General features: G+C 36.4%; 1 protein-coding gene across 2 annotated transcripts in view; it reads left to right on the forward strand.

Annotated features, from left to right (window-relative positions):
• EFHB (EF-hand domain family member B) overlaps nucleotides 1-23,308 on the forward strand; it is a 52,096-nt gene that overhangs the window by 21,690 nt on the left and 7,098 nt on the right. The window contains exons 5-12 of one of the 2 annotated variants that reach the window (XM_026006435.2): nucleotides 440-583; nucleotides 1,284-1,464; nucleotides 3,647-3,757; nucleotides 7,342-7,471; nucleotides 12,553-12,636; nucleotides 13,262-13,329; nucleotides 16,788-16,942; nucleotides 22,645-22,852. In XM_026006435.2, the coding sequence (XP_025862220.2) occupies nucleotides 440-583; nucleotides 1,284-1,464; nucleotides 3,647-3,757; nucleotides 7,342-7,471; nucleotides 12,553-12,636; nucleotides 13,262-13,329; nucleotides 16,788-16,942; nucleotides 22,645-22,852 (1,081 nt within the window). The remainder of the gene's footprint in view (nucleotides 1-439; nucleotides 584-1,283; nucleotides 1,465-3,646; nucleotides 3,758-7,341; nucleotides 7,472-12,552; nucleotides 12,637-13,261; nucleotides 13,330-16,787; nucleotides 16,943-22,644; nucleotides 22,853-23,308) is intronic. The other variant, XM_072726747.1, reaches the window with a different exon arrangement.

Here is a 23,308-nt window from a genome sequence, read left to right on the forward strand (position 1 = left end):
TTTTCAATATGCATTTTTGTGAACATAAGATAGACAACTCTTGACATTTCTTAAGAAAGTTGTATAAATTTATTGTGGTAAATTTTGATTCTTTACTGTATTTTGAGGCCTTCTATTGATTTTGTCCAAGGAAGTGAATACTCCAAGCTTACAATTTCTAGCTCTACAAAAACTATTGGAGATACCATTTATTTCTATAGAAAATAGGCTTTTATGGTAAGCTTTTTAACTTGGGTACTTCCAGGTTGTTTTCTAAATATAACTTAAAATATGACATTTATTTCTATAAAACACATTTTAGGGAGTTTCATTATTTGGGTCTGTAGTTCCCCATGTACTTACTGCATTCATGTAATGGTGCTCACCGATTTGTGTAGATTAATCCTGCTAATATTTTTAAAACTGTATTTAATAATTCTATTTTCTTGTCTCACTGTAGCTAATTACTCCACCTGAGGCAAAAAAATTTTTCAACTATAGATACCCACCAGCTGGAGCCGAAAGAGTATTTTATGGCAGAGCAAATGATCCTCAGATTGCTCCTTATTTGACACATGGAATAAGATCTAGAATTTCAATACCGGTAACAACTCTTCCTTTTGCCCCTGTACATTGTTAACTTACTAAGGTGAAAATGCACAAATGAGGTATTAATGAAATCGTCAGTTCCAATTTCCTTCCCACTTTTATTCTTGAGTAGTGAAAAAAAATCCAAGCAACAACAGCCAAGAAGCAGTAGAGAAATTAGTGGTCTGAGCCACAAACTACTTAGTCTCACCTCAGATAATAAAAGCCAACTTCCATTCCATTTTCTCAGAATAAAGAGAAATGCTGTCAGGCTTTGTTAGAGAACAGAAAGGATGAAGGCTGGGTGGTATCACCGGGAGGCAGGGCAGAGTGCTTGCATAGATTCTGAGGGAGCAGGCTGAAGGTTACCTGTGTTGATTGGGCAGTCTAGATTCCAAAAACCTGATCTGTACATCTGGAGAGAGCTTGTAGCAATTGCGGGGTTCTTGTACTTGTCATTCCCACTTTTCTAGAATCTGTGTCAAGTAACTATGGAGCTCTTCTTATAAACCTTAGAGCCTTCGTGAAGGTTCTGGTGTAGGCATGTTTCAACTTCATAGCTCCAGTGCTGACAGTTCATTTGAAGATGAGCAAAGGCAAGGATAATGAAATGTTTTTTCCACAATCATATTCTCTTCTCTCCAGCTATTATCAGTTTCAGTTTTCAGATTTTTATTTTTTTGTCATTTCATCTGTGCTTTATATGATTTCTTTAGGCAAAGGTATTGATAAACCCACAGCCTATAACGACATTTCAACAGAAAATTAAAGATAAAAAGGAATCAGTATATTTTAGTAATCAACGAGCACCACTAGGGAAATCTCATGATCAAACGCCAGGATTACCTAAAGGTCTGGATGTCCTCAATACGACATTTGGGACAGCAGTCATCAGAGGTAGTAAGCAAAATGATGGGGAGTTGGGTGGTGAAATGTCTTCTAAAAAGAAAAAGAAATGTGTTCTTAGAAAATGGGATTAAATATCTTGTTGACATGGCATTTGGTGGTGGTGTAAATGATGATTCAGAATGAAAGATGGGATCATAGCAAGAAAATGACTCTCAGACCCAGAATCCTTAGAGTTTGTGTACCAAGACAGTAAAAATTCAAGTTTTGGAGGCAGATTCAGTGAGTATAGTAGAGATGTTATAAAGACAGGAGAGAGAGAGAGTCAAAGTTGAATTGAAAGCCTTCAATCCCTTCTCCGTGGACATGCATTTGTGTGTGTTATTACCACCAATGCTTCTGATGTGTTCATAACTCTTAACTCTTTATGAAACAGACCACAGAACAAATAAGTCTGGCAAATGCTACGTACTGCACTCCATCTGTGCAGACCCACAATATCTACCTGCATATTACCAAATGCAGACAGTGTGTAGATCAGAACTTCACTCACATTTTGATAGGGAGTGGAGTGCATCTTTCAACAAACAGCAACTTATAATGGAATTGGCCACAAGCCATTGCTTCTTCTGAAGCCCCAGTCTCCTGCCTTGCTGCTGGGCACTTTTCCTTACACCTGTTCACATTTATCTCCTCTTCATTTTTTCATGTCTCTTACCCTGTCTTCACTGGGGTCTTACCACAGGAGACCTCAAATTCCATTTTTCTTTATCTTGCAAAGAAATTTGGCTCTCTTTCTTTTTCTGCACCCATTAAAACTCTACATCAGGAAACATTTTTTTTTTTTTCACCAAAAAGGCCATTAGATTATTTTCCTTAATGTAGTAATACCCACTCTGGAGATAAGTTATGGCTCTCTCTTGGGATGCAAAATCTGCAAAGTCTACAACTTGGTCATATCAGATCTAAAGTTATAATTAGTTATGTGAAACTTGAAAAATATATTTTATTTATTTTTAAAGATTCCATTTATTTATTCATGAGAGACACAGAGAGAGAGAGAGAGAGGCAGAGACATAGGCAGGGAGAGAAGCAGGCTTCATGCAAGGGAGCCCGATGTGGGACTCAATCCTGGGTCTCCAGGATCATGCCCTAGGCCAAAAGCAGGCACTCAACTGCTGAGCCACCCAGGTGTCTCGAAAAATGTATTTTAGAGCAGATTTAAATATATTTTTACTTTATAGGATTTTAAAATTATATTTATGTAGATATGGCAGTATAGCAGTATAGTAATTATATCGTAACTGCTATCTAGGATTAGACTATTTCATATGAAAATAGTGTCAAAGTGTACTTCATTTAAATATAAAATAGAATGTTCCAAAACATGTATTTGTCTACTCATAGGCACAGTAGTTCATATATTAGAAAAAAACTACTACTTTAAGGATTACTTTGAGTTGACCCTATTTCTGGTATACTATTTGTTTACAGACCCCAATTCTTGGCAGAAGTTCAAAAGAAAGAAAATATTTGAATCTATGTCATCAGGTTGAAAGAGAAGAATGAAATTATTGAATAGCATTGTATTTAAAAAATCACAACATAAAACAATAAAAACAAAATAACTCACTGTATATAAAACTGGGCCCACCAGTCATAGGAAAGCAGCCATTAAACAAACATAGCTCTCGGTTTGGAATCAGTAGGAAGAATTTCTTCTAGATTGCAGTGATTTCCCTGGCACTTTTGGCTACTTTGAAGATAGATATTCATATCAAAACAGACTTAGGGTATATGCTTCAGTCTACAGCTGTCACCAAGTCTACCCTCACAGGGCATCAGGTTTTCTGAAATTAATTTGTGATTCAAATTTGCTTAGAACATCTTGGGAAGTCTGGAGCAAACTAAAATTAAAAATTGTCCTGAGCATCTCAGAATAAGAAATTTAACCAGGCTTGGAATACATCTTGGGATAATCTAAATAGTTAACCAATACAGAGCTCTGATATTCTTCAGAATTCTTGGGAGTGAGCCAGTTCAAGTGGGAGTCCCCAGGACAGTACCTCTTAGGTGGTGTCCTTTCTTGCTAAATCTTTATTTGTGTTCTCTCAGAGTGCCCATGTAGTTTATGTCATTGGCATACCTCATTTGTCATTTGTTCTAGTCAATTTAAATATGTTATAAAAGATGAAAATTATCTTAAAACTGATTTCATTAATTCTTCTTTTAGAATTATCTGCTAGAGATGTAGTGAATCCACCAAAACCCTATGAAGAAGTAGTTAAAGAAGGAAAAGAAGGACATGATCTGTATATTGTTTCTCACAATGATTATTATGCAGGTAAGTGTCTTCCTATGTAAAATAGGCCTGGGATATAAGACCCTCAGATTTATGAATAGGAATAAAGGAGATTATGTGCATTAAATGCTTGGCATATAATAAGTGATCATTAAATAGTAACTTATTATTCATAAGGTCATAAACCCTGATAGCTAGGAACACATATACTAAGGCCTTTTGTATGTAAAATGACAGATATATGTATTATTGAAAGGAAAAACATCTTAGAAAGGTTACATGTTAGTTTTAGGCTTAAAAAATGCTGTTATTCATGGAAGACTCCTAACTCTGGGAAACGAACTAGGGGTGGTGGAAGGGGAGGTGGGTGGGGGGTGGGGGTGACTGGGTGACCGGCACTGAGGTGGGCACCTGACGGGATGAGTACTGGGTGTTATTCTATATGTTGGCAAATTGAACACCAGTAAAAAATAAATTTATTAAAAAATGCTGTTATTTTTCAAATGTCAGGATTATTCTAAGTACTTAGATTGGGTAATGGTCAGTAAACAATTTTTCTGAATCAGATAGAATATGTTCAAATCCTTGCTTGTCCATTTACTGTCTTTAAACCTTGGATATTTCATTTATCTTACCATCATCTATTCTAATCTTTTATAGGGGATAATAATATTGTGAGGATTAGGTGAGTGCCTGTAAAATGCTCTCATAGTGCTTGGAACATGGAAGGGGCTCAATTACTATGATGATGATGATGATGATGATGACGATGATGATGATGATTATGTGATCTTGTCTAACATAGCATATTACTAGAACTACTCTAGAGCACAGCTAAAAGGTTTTAGATGCTTACAGTGCTGTGAAATACAACTTAATTGTTGACATGTTGATGCTAAGTGGAATCTTGATGTAATAAAAGACTGGGAATTAGATTCTCATACATGTCCTGAGAAAGCTAATGAATTGTATATGATTGATTCAAGGAATCACTCCTCATTAGCTAGAGGCAAGACTTGCCCTTTACTGTGCAGCAGAAGGCCCTTCTCATCCTTGCTTTCTCTTATTTCTTTACTTTTTGTCTTCCCTCTCCATCCTCTCATACCATACTTCTTCTCTGTGCTCTTCCTCCTAATTCTGCTCATAGCTGGGCCTGTTTCCTATGTCATTGCTCCAGTGTCTGGAATCTGTCATTCTCTTCTTCCATGGCTGATCTCTTCTGTTCCCCTGCACTTGAACACATCCAGTCTTGAGATTCTCTCTGTCCTCCCATTCACACTGCCACTGCTTCCCCTTACTCCCTCACAGTACCCTGCCTACCTCTCTGGCTCTCTCCCTCCCTTTCTTCCTCTCCTCCCTCCAGTCCTTCCTTCCTTTATTCCTCCTTCCCTCTCTCCCTCTCTTGTGAAAATATTTTATTCATTTTTTGAAAAAGTTTAGCATGTACTGCACAGTAAAATCCAATGCCTTTTGTTTTCAAACATATATATAAATATATAGAGACAACCTATAATTAGATATCTTATTTGCATTTAGCAGTTGGAGGAAAATGAGTGTAGTTTTTTTTTTTTTTTTTTTTTTTTTTTAGAAGAGCTCTAATGGACTAAAAAATGACTGACATTACCTTCACTTGCTGATTTTTATGGAAGTCTCACTGGCCCCTTGAAAAGGCACTGAATCCAATCATCCAATCTTTTTAATATTGTCCTTATCTTTTTCATAATGAAAGTAGCTTTATTTTTTTAATAAAAATATGTAATAATTATAGATAATTTAAATATCTCAGTAAAATGAGGAGTGTCTGACTGGCTCAGTTGGTAGAGCATGCAACCCTTGATCTCAGGGATGTAAGTTTAAGTAATTTCTACACCCAATGTGGGTAAAAAAATTAAAATTTTTGGGGGTGCTTGGCTGGCTCAGTTGGAAAAGCATGTGACTCTTGACTTTGGAGTCGTAAGTTTGAGCCCTACATTGGGGGTAGAGGTTACTTAAATAAACATTAAAACAAATATACACATACATACATATATACATAAATATCTCAAAAAACTGAAGAGAAAGTAAATATAATGTTGAAATCCCATTAGCCAGAGGTAACTATAGTTGATATAGTGAACATCTTTCTAACCTGCATGAACTAAGTCATCTATCTTTAGTTAAATGGAATAACATTCTCCATGCTTTAGGGGTACCTGCTATATACATTAAATGTTTTCTATTTAAAATGACATGTCAAAAAAAATAAAATGATATGTCAAGGGCACCATTCAGTAACAGTAAATATGTATCTATAACATCTTTTAAATACACTTAATTTTAGTCATTACTAAAGTAATACATATTTATTTTATAAAATATAAAGAAAATCTCCCATAATTCCCTGTCTTTCACAGATGATACTTTCATAGATGTTTTCCCTCTGTGTTTTCATATATGAGTATATACGTGTGTTTTGTTCCCCACTGTAAATGCTTTTTTCTATTTGCTTTTTTCCCCACTAATGAAATAACTTTGTTGTCTTTTCATGTCAGTATCTAAATTGTATATTTCAATATTACAAAATATATTGCCTATATATCTTTGTGAATGTGATATATTTTTTAAGGATACATTCCTAGATTTATGAGCATTCAAATTATTTACTATTATTATTATTATTAATATTTTATTTATTTATTTATTCATGAGAGACACAGAAAGTGAGAGGCAGAGACACAGGCAGAAGGAGAAGCAGGTTCCATTTAGGGAACCCAATGTGGGACTCGAACCTGGGACTCCAGGATCACACCCTAAGCCAAAGGCAGACGCACTCAATGGCTGAGCCACCCAGATGTCCCCAATATTTACGCTTAGAGCCAAAAATCATCCACCTGAATAGCTGCCCCAATTTGCCCTCACACCCACAGTATATTAGAATTTCAATTTCTCCATATTCTCCTTAATAGTGAGCTTTGCCAATCTTTATTTTTACTTAGAGACAAATTATGATTTCACAGTATTGTTTTTATTTACATTATTTGGGTTACTAGTAAGGCTGAATCTCATTTCTTAACCTTTTAGTTGATTTCTAGTTTTAGTCTTACTTTTCTTATCTAGAAATAGAAAACTAACACCACATCATAACTTGAAAAAAGTACAGTATTAGATCTTAAATATAAATACCTCCCTTTGGGTTTTCAGGCTTCAGTTTCTAAGATGAGATAAATGATTATAATGAGATGGGAAGGTTGCAATGTTCTGATATCTCACCAAATCTCAGTGAGAGCAAGTACAAAATACCAGTCTCTCAAATCTTAGCACAGTGGGAAGGACAGCTGGGTTCCCAAAGCATTGCGGTATTTCCCCTAATCTTCTGGATTTCTGTAGCATTAATGGAGCCTGCATTTTTCATCATTTTATCTTTCTCCTACACCATTTCCCTACTTACTTACCAAATATTAATACAAGAACTCTTTTCCCACCAGTCTCCCAGCTCACATGGGAGAATGTCCTCTGTAGCTAAATCTGTGCAATTCTGGCACCGTTACAATTCCATTCAGTTCCACTCTCATTTTCATTGTCAATGAGAGCATAATGTGCTTCTGACAAGATAAGGTTATTTGTGTTGCTTCCTCTTTTTTTCACAGGAGAAGCAAAGAACCGAAAGTATAACCCATCAAGTTTCCATAGGTTTAACTTGTATGGGGTCCCAACACCACATTTTAATGATGGAAGAGCCATGGCAAAAACTTTATATTGGCTCCATGACCTACAAATGTAAGTTTAATTATATTGGGTCCTGAAACAGAAATTAGATATATGGCACATGGACTTAAAGAAGAGTGGTTGGTTTAATACATTTTTTGAAGAGGTGTAATACATTGATGTGGTTCAAATATAAAATTAATAGAAAAATACCCAAGCAGACTGCGCTGAGCACAGAACCCTACATGGGGCTCCACACAGGGCTTGATGTGGAGCTAGATTTCACAACTCCAAGATCACGACCCCGAGATCACCACCTGAGCTGAAACCAAAAGTCAGGGCATAACCCACCCAGTCCTATTCATGTTTCTGAAGCTATGGGCTTTCAGATATCTATAAGACAATCTTATCATGTATAACTGAACTGTGATTTATTATTCAGTTTTTTAGACAGTTATTTGGGCACCTGAGTATTTGGCTTAACTTTTGCAAACTGTGACCTTTTTATGCCTTAATTCTATATATGACTACTTGCCTAGAAATTAAAATAAATCTCCTTAATTTTTATTTTCTGTGTTATAGTTTATACATAAGCCAACACTTAAGCATTGGGAGATTAGCTAAAAATTCTTATTTCCTACTATGCTTAAAAAATCAGAAGATTGGAAATACTGATATAGTGGCTTGAATGGTGGCCCCTAAAAAGATATGTCCTTGTTGTAATTTCTAGAACCTATGAGTGTTAACTTATGTGAGGAAAGGTCTTTGTAAGTGTAATTAAGTTAATAATCTTAAGATGAAGATGTCATTTTAGATTATGTGCATGGGTCCTAAATCCAATGATATGTGTCATAAGGGAAAACAGAGGGAAATTTGAGACATAAGAGAAGACACATAGAGAGAAGTGATATGAACTCAGAGGAGATTGGGGTGATTTGGCCTCAAGCCAAGAAAGGCCAAAGAATGTCAATAGCCTCCAAATGTTGGAAGAGGCAATGAATAGATTTTCCCCTAGGGCCTTTGGAGAGAATACAGTCTTGCTGACACTTTGACTTCTGACATCAGGCCTCCAGAACTGTGGGAGAATGTTTTTGTTGTTTAAAGTCACAACACATCATTTGTTGCAGCAACCACAGGAACCTAATACATTGTGTCTGCACTTGTACACATCATTGCTAGGAGTAGATTTGTTTTGCAGAGGGCAAAGGGCCCTCTTTACAGGAGACACTGGCCATCTCAGTCTCCATGGGTGCACATAAAGTTTGCAACAGATACCCAACCACAGATACCCAACCTGCCTGGCTCATTCTCCTTTATGGTCCCTATGATAGAAGCTCCCTGTTACAGAGGCAAAGTGCTAAGTACTTTATATATTATTAAATTATTCCTACCAATAACTCCATGAGGTGCGTGCATTATAATTTTTTTTTAAAGATTTTATTTATTCATGAGAAACACAGAGAGGAGAGAGAGAGAGGCAGAAACACAGGCAGAGGGAGAAGCAGGCTCCATGCAGGGAGCCCGACTTGGGACTCTATCTCAGGTCTGCAGGATCACGGCCTGGGCTGAAGGCGGCGCTAAACCGCTGAGCCACCCGGGCTGCCCTATAATTTTTATCTTTTCCATTTTACAGATGAAGAAACAGGTACACAGAAGTTAAATCATTTACCCAATATTATGCAGTTAAGAAGTACTAGGGGGTAGGAATAAAACCCAGGCACTGTGGCTTCAGAGGCTGCCCCTAACCACTATATCAGGTATACAGGCTGTGGATTCTATGATCACAGGTCTGAAATATTGATTTCCATTCCTCTTCTACTTTTTTATTATATGAGTTTCTGATACTTGAATTATTAAAAGACATAATGATAAAATACAAACACCAAATAAGTTTTTGTAATATTATACTAAACTCATATGAGATAGTTTCCTTTGGAGTACAGAAGAGTCCATATATCAATATTTGATAACTGATTAATATTAAAGCAATTAAACCACATATAAAGGAAAACATGAAGAAATGATTTAAATATATAAGGATTATAGATATATATAATTAAATATAATATAGAAGTTAATAAAGGGAGATAACAAAATATGGTTTATCCATTTTTGAAAGCTCAGAAATATGATACAATTTATGAAATATCTAAAATAAACACATTAACAACAATGTGTTCCTTAAGAACATCCTAAGAGGGGAAACTTTAGGTTGACAAAGACATATTTACCAATTATTTGGTGAGATGGTCATAGAAAAATGCACTGAGTAGACCAACACTAGCAAAATGTTATATGCCAATTATATCTCAATTAAAAAATATGCTGAATTTGTAAAAACAGGTAATATTCAGGGTTTGTTTCTGTCCAACTTGTTTCTACCCCCAAGGAAACATTGTTTATAGAACAATGCTTTATTTGATCATACTTCTTATATTTCAAAAATTATTGCTAAAGCAATGGAGAGATTCATTATTTTCGTTTGTTGGATTTTAAAAAGAACTCACTGGGGCACCTCGGTGGTTCAATGAATTCAGTGTCCAACTCTTGGTTTTAGCTCAGGTCATAATTTCTGGGTTGTGGGATCAGCTCATGATCTCAGGGTCATGGGATCAAACCCTGAAATGGGTTTGAGTACCATGTTCAGTGTGAAGCCTGCTTGAGACTCTTTCTCTCCCTCTCCTTCTGCCCCCACACCCCGTCTCTCAAATAAATAAATAAATAAATAAATAAATAAATAAATAAATAAAATCAAAAAAAAAAAAAAAAGAAAGAGAACTCATTGTTTCATTCTTCAGTGTGATTTCTATGATAATTTTGGAGTTAGGCATGTTTATACTTTAAGGTTATCTCAATTTTATATTTTAATGTGAACTTGGTTTATGTTCGACTTTTAAGGAAACTCTGTAAAGCTACCTCTATCTATATTTTGTTTATGACCTTTTGTCTGAAGAATCAGTTAGAATCTTCATATAATAGGTGGGTGTGTGTGTCTGAATGAAAAAATTCACATGAAGGCCTTTATTTTGAGTTGTTTAGTAAATGCTGTGAGCCTGCAGTGATGTAGTTATGGATATTTCAACCTATATGACTGCTTATAGATACTTCCTAGTTCTCCCAGAAACATAATCCAGGCATTTTTAGGGTAAAAGGAGTAGGCTCTGTGATTCATAATCCTTACTGCCTTCATCCCTGACATGTTCCTAATTATGTTCTTTGGAACTATTTCTAGAATGTCAACTTTATTTGTTCAAATTATGGCCCTGATACTGCCATTGATTTATTCTGACTATACTTGTATTATTCTTTTCTCCCTTTTTGAACAAATGTAAAGCAAATGAAGACAGAAGAGATGGATTACTTTATATTTCATCTTTTGTTTCTCCACAGAGTGTCACTCTTCTCCAGAAATTTATTCAGCTCGGTATTTCTATATCACAGGAAATAGATTTAAAAGCAAATGGAGTTTAAGAATTAAATGCTCATTGTTTTTAGTCCTAACAAAACAATAGTTTATTAATTTTAGTTATTAAATAGTAGTGTTGTAATTTTACAGTTCTCAAAAGAAATCTTGTTCATTTAATCACAGTGATAGAAGTAATGAAATTATGTTCCAGAAAATTGGCAAACTAAAATCCCCCATAATCCTGTCACCAAAATTCAACCATTATTATCTTTTTTAATGTATTTCTTTCTAGTGTAGATTTCTATGTAAATGTTTGCATAGTTTTAATCAGAGTGCAATCCTGTTTTATATCCTGCTTTTTCACTTAACATAAAATGATTTTATATTGCAGTGTATTCTTAACACTTAAAATACATGCAGAACGTATTCTTGTTAATGTGACATAATTTAATCACGCTCCATGATCAAACATTTATCTTCTTTTTTTCCTTCTTTGTAGCCATCCTTTGTAGCCAGTGAGGCTACAAACATTTATATATATATATATAAAACATTTATATATATATACTAATTTAAAATGTAGGATAGTGTTTTATATATATATATAAATATATATATATGGCGTTTAGAGACCATATATATATATATAACCTACGTTTTAAATTATTGTGTCTTATCTTCTTAAGATTGGTTCCCAGACACAGATAAAAGGGAATGACCACTTTTATGCTTTTTGAATCATGTTACCAAATTATTTGCAAAAGGATTATAGCAATTTGCACTAGCAATCTACTAAGTGTTTTAATATACTTTGTGCCAATGTTAGGTATTCTCTCTTTCTGTCTCTATTTGCTTATGCACTATATTCCAAAAGCCACTTTGTTGTTGTTTATTATAAATTTATTACTGGAGAGTATCAGAATTTCTCCATATATTTGCTTACTAGATGTGAATTATTTGTTTATACCCTTTGGTTATTTATTTATTGGTGTGTAATTTTCTTTTAGAAATTGTAGGAGTCACATTTATGATAATGTTAACACCTTGATTTTGTTTACTGAAAAAGTTTTAAATCTTCTTTGTTTTATTCTTTATTTTTTTTTATTTATTTTATTTTTTTTAAATTTATTTATGATAGTCACATAGAGAGAGAGGCAGAGACACAGGCAGAGGGAGAAGCAGGCTCCATGCACCGGGAGCCTGACGTGGGATTCGATCCCGGGTCTCCAGGATCGCGCCCTGGGCCAAAGGCAGGCGCCAAACCGCTGCGCCACCCAGGGATCCCTGTTTTATTCTTTAGATAAAATTTTATATTCTATTATAAACATGTCTTTATATAGTTTATAATATAATATAAATGATAGAAGAATGAATATATACAGCTTTTTTTTTTAGCATATAACTTTTTTTGAAATTGTGTGTATGCTTTAATGGCCCAAATGATACTTGGTATTTCAAGGGGTGCCTGGGTGACTCGGTTAAGTGTTCAACTCTTGATTTCAGCTTACATCATGATCTCAGGGTCTTAAGATCAAGCCCTGTGTCAGACTCCATGCTGGGCATGGAACCTGCTTAATATTCTCTCTCTCCCTCTTCTCTTCCTTCCCTTCTGGTATTCGCTCTGTCTCTCAAAAAAAAAAAAAAAAAAAAAAAAAAGATACTGTGTGTAGTATTCCTCATTGTATGTGTATTTGGCAGCCAAGATACTTAAGTAATAGAGATGCTTGACAGTTTTCTAATTTTATAGGAAAAGAGGAGCTAAGTTTGTATCCAAGAGAGTTGATGATTTCAAAGAAAAGTTTCAACATGAACTTGGAAGAGTTTTAGATCCGTAAGTTAATAATTAACTTTGAATTGATAGTATCTTTGGATGGAATTTAAAAAGCACTTTTGTAAATGTTGGTTTTCTTTTTTTTCTTTCTTTCTTTCTTTCTTTCTTTCTTTCTTTCTTTCTTTCTTTCTTTCTTTTTTTTTTTTGTTGGTTTGTTTTCTATTAGGTTCTATCCATTAAGTGAGAAAGTCATCCTTTTGTGTGAAGGAGGGAACTCTCTTAGCTGCCCTACTGCTTGAGGTTCCAGGAAAGTGCTGAGTCCTCTGAGATGAAGAGGGCGTTTAGAGACAAGGGGGGGGGGAAATTTTGTGTAAAGCTTTATTTCTGGGATATTAGAAACTTAATTTATCATGTTACATTTTTTCACTCTCTTCCTGTCTCTGTCTGCCTATCTGTACTTCCATATTCTGCTTTGAGTTAGGTTCTTAATTTTCTTTTTAAATCTGGGCTACTGAAAGGCAGGGAAAGAGTTTATCCATGCAAGTGAAAGATTAGAAGATTGGTGGGGGAACTGTTTGGTTATAGGAGAAATATAGGCAACTAAAAACATATGACAAGCATATTTTAAATTCCAGAGATGCCATGCGGTGAGTGTTTTAACTAAAGGATTTGTTTTCTTTGATAGCATTGAAGAAACAATGAATATTCCCCCAGACCACACATTTGGAGCTTGTCTCCATGCTGAAGAGTATGGTAAATATACAAACTTTCTCCTAAAAAAACAAACAACATGCTCACAAAGTTATGTGGTTAAATGCACCATCTCCTTCCTTCAAAGCTTCTAATTTTAAAGGCTTACAATGTTACATTAACATTAATGAACAATTTGTAGCACAAGAAAGAAAAAAAAGGTTCATATTTTGTTTGAAATAGGCACAGTTTAAAGCCTTTGTGAATGAATACCTTAAGTATAGTCAAGGCTCAGAACTTTATTTAGAAAATAAATATGGCCTGTATTAAATAAGCCAAGGTAATTTGAGGCAGCTTTTTTAATGAATTAAGCATTGTACTGGGTCCTTGTTACTCAGAATGTAGCCTGCAGACTGGCAGGGTTGGTGTCCCCTGCAAATCTCTTAGCAATGCAAAATCTCATGCTCCTCACCAGACCTACTGAAACTGAAACTGCATTTTACGATATTCCCACATTAACTGTAAGCACATTCAAGTTGAGGCACCGCTGTACACTTCAATTACATAATTAACTGTTCTCTTTCCACCCGCCAATCAATCAATTAATCCATAAAGTAGCAGAAGAAACTTTTCAGAATTTTCTCTTTATTTCTAAGCAACCTATACAGTAGATGTCCAAAGGGAAGACTATGCTAAAGCTTATCAGGATTGGGCTGTGAGTGGTTTTCAAAATATAATCTGTAGTCTACCTGCACTAAAATCACATAGGGAATTTATTAAATATGCAGGTTCCTGGGGCCTGTGCCCAGATATTCTGATCCAGTAAGCTCTTATGTACACTAAAGTTTAAGAACTGCTACTGAAAATGCTTTAGCTAAATCCCATTCATTGACAAATAAAATATATATTTATTGAGCTTATGAAACAGTATTTTAGAACATCATTAATTGCATTAATTAGGAGATTATATGTTGGTTCTGTTTTTAGATGAACTGTTATATGTTTAACGTATGCCTATCCATCACAGAGGCTCTTCCTATCAGTTAGAGTGATTAAGAGATGATTTAGGGAATCCATCAATTGCCCTGAAAAATAGATAGATAATCATGGTAAATTCTGCTTACTTGAGGGCAGGCTTCATGATGATGGGTGCTCTGTCTTGCTGTCTGTTGGATCCTTGGGGTCTAGCAAACAGTACATTTTTCACAAATATTTATAGCACGAATTGGTGAATCCAACACATAGTTTATCATTTTGACAATTTGACAACATTGACAAATTTCCTAATAGTTTATCGAAGTTATCCCTACAAATTGAATGAGATATTGTTACAAGATGAAAAGGAAGAAAACCGACATTAATAATTTTAAAAATATGTAAGTATCTGTACCAGCATTGGTGCTGCATAGTTTAACTGATATCTTCAGTTTAACTGTGAAAGGAGACTCTTTGAACTTTTCCTGGAGTTTATGGATGGACACAGATTAGCTCTAGGTTTTCACCTTTTGTGACCATTATTGGGGTCAACTAATAGCACTTGTTCTCAGAAAGCTCCTGCTTCTAAGAAGAAATTGATTTCTTTACTGGGCCTGGATTTCTCCTTTATACTTACTTATGGAAATAAAAGCAGAAGTACAAAGAATGTCTCATCCTGAAGGCCTAGAGTTATTGGTTATGTTAAGATACCTCTAGGAAGAGTGCAAGGGCTGTGGGCAGCCCCTAGAATGTACCAGAGCATAGGTAAGGTAAAGGAAAATCCAAGACTGGTGGACAGTGCTGCATCATGAGAATTGGTGCAGGGAGAGTACAATTAAAGCACTTACTTGATTTTTCTGACAGCCATCGTGTGGTAGCTAGGTCATGGGTCTCTCAGGGCCAGTACTTGTGCTCCTGATTTCAACTCTATAGAGATGACTCTTGTGTAGTTGTAAGTGATTTCACATAAGCTTCATATTTTTTCAGGGCAAGCCAGAAGATATCAGCATACATCTTACTCAACAGGAGTTACACCTAGTGGGATTATGGTGGGAAAACACTTGTAGCTGAAAAAAACCCAATCATTCAAATGGTTATTTTTGGATAGTAATAGAGAGGGAAGACCTTTGAAGATAAAAACTCAACAAAAGCTATTTTGTGGAAGAAGGAGGATCTCTCTTATACACAATACCCACCCACAGTATTTGTATCAGGGGCAGGAATGTGGAGGAGGAGAGGAAGCCATACTCATTTGTCAAAAATCACTCTCACTCTCTTGATTTCCTCTTACAGAGCCTTACTTCTGCTTTGACCACTTTAGGATAATCTGATGGTAGCTGATTCCATTTCAGATGACTTTGGCCTCAGGCACTTGCCCAGTTCCTACAACCAGCATTTGTTGTGGGGTTCTGACCCATATCTACCCTTAAAAACATGACTTTCATCAGAATATGTCAGTTTAGCTCCTGTTTTTATAATAAGAAAGAATCTTAGAGGTGCAATGAATACCTATTAAGAGAGACCCTTGACAGAGCCTAAAATAGGGCCTTTTCAAAGTACTTATAAATATTAGTTGCTGTGAACTACAAGAAATGTAATGATTTAAATTATTCCATCTAGCTTATTATAGCCAACAGCCAACATGATCCTGCCCCAAGAAAGCAAGAAGGGAGGGGTGTAGGCCAGGGGAAAATGAACTGAGGTAAAATATTTCTTCTTCATCCACCAAGCCATCACATCTGGTGATGCAACATGGGCAACTCTAGTCTAATCTCTGTCACCATTAACATCCAAGGAATGTTTTCCAAAAGGGAGTGGCAAGAAATGGGGCTTATAGGCAGTGTGTATGTTGTACTTTCTTTGTGTCATTGTCTGGGGAAGTTCCTTTAAGTCATGAAGGATAAATGGAAGCAAGGGCCAGGTCTGGGGGCATATAGCAGGAGAATTGGAGAGTTTATTACTTCTAGATAACTGAGGGGGTTGTGGATTAGGACTCAATTAGTGGAATTGTGGATGAGGCTTGGTTTCCTGTGCAGGTGGCTGAGAAATGGGAACTTGATATGCAGACTGAAAAGTCATATTTGGAGAGAGTAGGGTATTTGAATTCAGTTTTTACAAGGGATCCCAGAGGTTTAGTCAACTTCAAGGCATGTAAAGTGGTCCCCACATGGACTCTGCCCTAGCTTTCAGATCCTCAGTATTGTAGACAAATGTCTACAAAGAAGCAGAGAGGCAAGGACTATCATCTTAGGAAAGACAGCCAAGTAGGGCTGATACTTGACCCCTAAAATTCATTTTGTCAGAACTTTTTTATTGAACAGAGAATTCACATAAAACAGCAATATTAAGTTTTTATCAATTACTTTATGTACTTTTTAAATACTTTTTCTGTCATGCTACATAATAGTTTCAGAGTTAGGCATGAGGTTTTTTTGTTGTTGTTGTTCACAGACTTTGGTAGATCTCTCTTTTTTAGGATAGGAAAAATATTAACAGACTTTAAATTCAGATAAAAGACTTTACCCCTTTCCTTCACTTTTTAATAGGAGCTGGTGATCTCATCCATAACAGACTTCCAAGTGAATATCTTCAAGGCAAGGATAGACAGAGAGCCCTGATTGCAGCAGTGCGACATCACTTGAAGAAAGTTAATTACCAAAACTTTGACACTTTGCTGGCAGCCTTCAGGCATTATGATAAGGCCAGTATTTGATGGAGGTTTTTGGACTATGCACGGGCTTATAGATCTCGGTGGGTTGCTGTAGATCAGGGGTCAGCAGATGATGGCCCGTGGGTCAAATCCAGCCCACCATCTGTTTTTGTAAATAGTTTTTAAGTATTTTCTATGGCCACTTTTGCACTACAAATGCAGAATAGTGCGTCAAGGGACTGAATGACCTGCAAAATCTAAAATACTTATATTTTGGCCCCTGACAGTAGAAGTTTGCCGACCCCTGGAGTAGATCAGTGTTTGCCAAAGTGTGATCCTTTTATCACTACCAAGGTTACTTGGGAACCTGTTAGAAATGTGCAATCTAAGGCCTGCTACTGAAGTGTGAACTCCAGGTTGGGGCCTAGCAAGTTGTTATAACAAGCTCTGGAGGCAATTCTGATAAAATTTGAGAACCACTGTGGCAGATTAAACTGTAGTGTGCTGGAAGCAAGGGGTGGGGTGGGGAGGGGGCATCATAGATCCCCAGGGAAGATTCCTGGGTCTAGGCCATCATACCTAAAGCTGAGTATGTACACATAGTGCTGTCAATCTAGGTCCAAGTCAAGCTTAGAATGCGTCTACCCGGAGGGAGCAAGGTGTGGTTTCAGTTTTCTCTCTCTTTTTTTTAAGCTTTTAAAACTATTTATTCGTGAGAGACATACAGAGAGACGCAGAGACATAGGCAGAAGGAGAAGCAGGCTCCCAATGGGGAGCCTGATGTGAGACTCAATCCCAGGACCCTGGGATCACAGCCTGAGCCAAAGATAGATGCTCAACCAATGAGCACCCAGGCCTCCCTGTGGTTTCAGTTTTGAGAGTGTAAGATTATTCCATTTTCAAGCTACTCTAAATTGTGTCCTTTCATAAAGTCAGATCAGTCTAGGGCTAGATAATTACTTCACGTGATTTTAGGCCATCACAGGACTGCTTTCACCAAGCTGCACTGCCTTTAGCTTACACTAAGATGCTCTATTTTACAAACCTTTTGTGAAAAATCACACAATTTTGTTAGTATGCCCATGAGGCTGTTATTTATTTTTGTCACATGCATCCTCTTTATAAAGAAACCTAGTCTTTCTAAAGATGATTGTTCTTCATTTATGTATCTGGTTTGATTTTACCTCATGAACAGCATGAATTTTGTACTGATTGTGAATACCTTTTTGACTTGGCCATCAGGAAGCTCAAAGCCAATGTAACAAAATGCATCTAGTTTGTGAACACAATCTTATAGCATACATTTTGTGTGGTCTTTTATTCCACATTTCTTCTTATTTTATTTATTTATTTATTTTAAGATTTTATTTATTTATTCATGAGACACAGAGAGAGAGAGAGGCAAAGACACAGACAGAGGGAGAAGCAGGCTCCATGCAGGGAGCCAGACATGGGACTCAATCCTGGATCCCCAGGATCACACCCTGGGTTGAAGGCAGTGCTAAACGTCTGAGCCACCTGGGCTGCCCTCTTCTTATTTTATTTCATCTTTATTTTCTCTCTGCCCTGATTTCCTCACTCTTTGGGCTCTGTTTAACAGCACTTATTTTTTTAGGCAGCCTCAAACTATTTTAGAATGAGTTTAATTGAAACCATAAAAGCTCATAAATAAACCTGTGGTGATGTAGTGCATCATAATCTTGATATGAGAAGGAAAAAAAGCAGAATAATTTTATCTCAAAGAGAAAAGATAATATTTGTATCTTCCTTCCAATGTTGAGCACAATTTTTAGAAAAGTTATGCTTCAGATTTTTATCTTAAAAAAATCTTGATTACTCATTGGCTTATTCAGTTTAATCCATTCATTTTATTTGTTTTTAGATTAGAGGCCTGTGTGCCTGTGTTGTACTGATGAATAAAAAGTGGGTTAAATATCTCATTTAAGTTTGTACCAATTATGTAGGGACAAACACCAATCAGTCACCCACTGCATTTCTCACAAAGTTGTGTTTAAAGAAAATGTAAGTATTCAACTGTTTCTCTGGTTTTTAATAGAGACCAATTGCTATTTACAGGTAATTTAAAAATGAATCTTCAGAATTAAAATATGTAAGCTAAAATAAGTACATTTTAAACTTTAGTCAAATACAAGTATCTTACAAAGATGATAGCAGTGTAAATTTAGATAGCAGTAATATGAATAAGAGAAACTACCACAATACAGAGTGTTCTGCTTTTCAAAAATTCTTCATTTTAAATGTAATTATAGGCAAGATGATCATCTTAATAGCTGTTGATTATCTTAGTGAACCACCAGGCACATTCCTTATGATAAAATTAAATTAAGCAGGGAGGAAATTACTGAGAATTATTTAATGTTGATATACCTTTTAAATAGTTAACTTTTAATACGACAATGCAGTGCTCACTGTCCTTGAGGAGCTTTCTTTTCTGAGAGGGTAATAAGATGTGGGTCTTCTAGTACAGCTGTAGGATAATTTTTGATTATCTGAATCTTCTATTATTGCATGCCCAGATTTACCTTAATGAAAAACACAAAACAAAACAGAACAAATAAACCATGATTCATAAATGAATCTTATTGGCTTAGAGGATTAATTCTTCTATTTATTGAATACTCACTGTACATTAAACATTATTCCAGATAATGTGTAGACTTTCCACTTAGGAAATTTAAAGTCTAGAGGTGAAATAAAAAGACTCATCATGTCCAGAAGTGGTCACAGCAACATCCCAAATTTTCAAAATAGGTATATATTATTCCAATTCCTTTTATTCTCATCATTATCCAGGAATTAGCTGAGATGAGATTATTCCTCTTTGGGGATAGCTGCATTCAGCTATAAAACTCGTTGTGTAAGCTAGAAGCTGGGGAGGAAGACAGACAATTTTTGTGAAGGTTATTCCAAAGCTCAGTCTTACCCGATGGCTGTAGATGCTTGGTGTAGGAAAGGTTCACTGAATACCTTGACTAACAGCTCATTATTGAATAACACTTTTGCTATAAGACACACCATTGCCATGCAGAAAATGGTCCAGAAAGCAAAACACATGACTCATATTCATTTCATGGGCCATAATTCTGTGCTTGGAGCTGGCTGATTGAACTAGAATATCAATCCCATAGCTTGAAAATGTTTCAACTGTATGAGGCACCACCAATAGCTTGAGAGGGGATGAAGGTTCCATGTAGTCAGTATGCCAGGAGCATGGAGGCAATGTGTCATCTGTGATGTGTCCTCCCTTACCTCTCAAATTGGCCAACTTTTGTCAGGAGTCACAAATGTGGCATGTGATGTGGTAACCTCTGCCTTAGAAATATAGAGGTGCTTTACCTTGTAGTGATTGGGGTATCCCCATGTCTGGTACAACAGTAGGTCCAGGCAGCGGTGGTGGCAATATGGATTGATTCAGGCACATTCAGAAGCTTGAATTCAGTCTGAGAATGGGCATAGAATGGACCCTTATCATTGGCATCTATGTGGCTTACCCACATGGTTCAAACAACATCTATTTGTTACCATAGTTCTCAGACTCAGAAAAGTGTCTTTAATCATCTAGTGGCTTTTCAACCAAACAGGCAGGCCATTGGTAACAGTCCAAGAATCAGTAAAAATATAACAGGTTCATCAAGGGGAGTATTGGGCAGAGCCATGAAACTAGCCTTGAGTTTTGCCCACTGAGTAGATTGACTATGTGCATTTTTTATCATAACTGTCATTAAAAGCCACAGCAGCCCAGTGAAGACCACTGGGTTTCAAGTTAGTAAACCCAACCCAGAGGTTCTGAGTGTCAAAATCATTAGTCACAGAGACTTGAACCTTAAAGGGGTCATTAGGGTTGTGGGTACTGGCATCGTCTGCATGTGGCTCATGAGTAATACGAGCATGTCAAGTGTCAGTACCAGTTATACATTTAGCCATGAAAGCTACAGAAATAATATATTGCTGGCTTTCCTTCTTCACTTTGAACAAACCCTGTTCACACCCCACTATCTGAATCCAGACATCTCCTCCCCCTAGAGACTGAGTAGGATGATGACTTTGGCAAAGAAGCCATACAAGTTTGAGACTTTGCCCCTCTGAAGTTCTACAGTATACTTGAACAAATGAATGTAGCATTTGATCTCCCTTGGGGACAGGGAGACCTTAGTTCCACATCTAGTTATCTTTCTCCTTATGGCAGCTGAGGTTGGAGCATGGAGGAAGGGATGATCCAGGGTGCAGATGGTGTGACTTAGTACCTGGAGAGTAAGAAACATTTACTTTGAGTTTTGAGTTTTGCAGCACAATGAAACAAACCACCAATGTTTTCAGCCCACACAAATCTGTATATTGGGCAATGAAGTCATCATTCTTGGTGCCATCTATTTCAGTTTTGGGGACCTCTTGATTCAACTTCCATATCCTAGGTGGCTTTTCATCAAGGGTGATGGAATTTGCATTTTTGGTTGACTGGGGCTTGCAGCAGAGATTTTTTATAAAGGAATCTACTTTAGTCCAGGGCATTTGCAACCCCCTTGTCAAGATAATATGTTTTAAATTTTTATTCTATCTCAACATAAGTGTCAGGCCTATGGATCTGTCTGCAGGAATTTATCTAGGGTTCATTTGGTCAGTTCCTCATTCTCCAGGGATCACCTTCATCAGCATTGTAAAACTAATCCGGAGCATGAGACCTGAATACTAGTCAATGAATCATTTATCTTTTCTCTTGGGAGTTTGTCTCAGGGGAATTTCTCTGAGAGGGCCAAAGCTCCCTTAATAGCAGCCAGGACCCACTGCAAAAATATTCAAATCTTTTACTTTCATCTCCAAATGGGTTTATGGTTTGATAGACTCCAGGAGGGGCTTAGGGGCAAGACATCTCAGCTCTTGCCATTTTTCCTTAACAAGCATTATGCGTTCTGTCCCTTTATCTCCCATCCAAGTACTAACCAGGCCCCATCCTGCTTAGTTTCCAAGATCACACGAGATTGGGAGCATTCAGGGTAGTATGGCTGTAGACAACTCCTTTATCTCCCAAATGGGCAGTTCCTGCCCAAAGCCTTCATAAATTTCCCTCCTTTCTCACACAGTGTAGGTGCTCCTGTCTTTAACTGTTGTCTGGAAGAACGTGGAACATCCTCTGCTCTGCCTACCAGGACGAATTTTAGTGTTAATTGTTAAAACGGGGCCAGATTAGTAGCATGACCCTCTTGCCCATAGGAGTGTTAACAAACAGGCAACAGTCTTTGAATCTGCCTCCCTGTATTTGGCCTACAACTACTTCCCCAATTTCTCCTCATTACCAGACAATGGAGTGGAGGATCATTTAATGCTCAGTTGGAACACCAGAGGTGTTAAAAACTTTGAAAGCATGGGAAATTGTAGAATGCTGTCAAAAGTACACAATGTTGGTTAAATGTCATGGACAAATCATGGTTATATCTGCCCTACCATAGTGTAAACAGCATGATTTAAAGAAAAAAAAATATTAAAGTAGAATGAACAAAAATCCTGAGCCACACCCCACTCCAACTTACTGTGCACATTCAAATTACTGTGCACATGTCAAGTTGGCACAATGAGGATTTTGCTTAATATTTGACTACTCTTATATAAAAAAATAAGACAAATTCTTTGAATTTATATGATAGATCTTTCTTTTTCTTAAATGAAATAATAGATATTGCATACTCTGCTCTTAAAGACAATGCTCATTTCATCTTTTTCTACTTTGTGTCTAACAGAATGGAGATGGGGTGATAGATAAAGCCGAGCTTCGGGAGGCTTGTGAACAGGTCAGCTTGCACTTAGATGAGAAGCTCCTGGACCAGCTATTTGACTACTGTGATGTGGATAATGATGGGCTGATTAACTACCTAGAATTTGCAAATTTTCTTAACTGGAAGGATAAAATGCCTCTTAAAGAGTATGAAGAGAGGGTCATAATTAAAGGTATTTAATTTTTGAAGGTTTGCTGAATTCTTAAATGGACTTTTTAGTTTTCAGTTTTCTAGGAGCTTGACTTGTCAACCTTAATATTATATATTTAAAAATATGCACATATATATGTTATTTGCTTGTTTATGCATAGAATATCTGTGGAAGGACAGGAAAGAATTTGATGACATTTAAGGGGAACCAGGTAGCAAAGGGACAGGGTGGCAATAAGACTCACATTTTAATCTATGTGTTTATGTCTTTTGAATTTGGAACCATGTATTGTCCATTCAAAAGAAAAAAAATTAAAGGCAAAACAGTTTACACTAAAGTCCAAAATATGAAAGACAGTTCCTCAGAAAGTTGTTTGAAAACCATTGTCTTAGAGTAATTAGCCCCCTTCCTCCAGGAAAAGTCAATAGTAAAACAGAATTTGACATAAAATTTATTCTTTTCCATTTTGTAAGAGAA

This window comes from Vulpes vulpes, chromosome 11, assembly GCF_048418805.1.
Source record: "Vulpes vulpes isolate BD-2025 chromosome 11, VulVul3, whole genome shotgun sequence".
NCBI lineage: Eukaryota > Metazoa > Chordata > Mammalia > Carnivora > Canidae > Vulpes > Vulpes vulpes.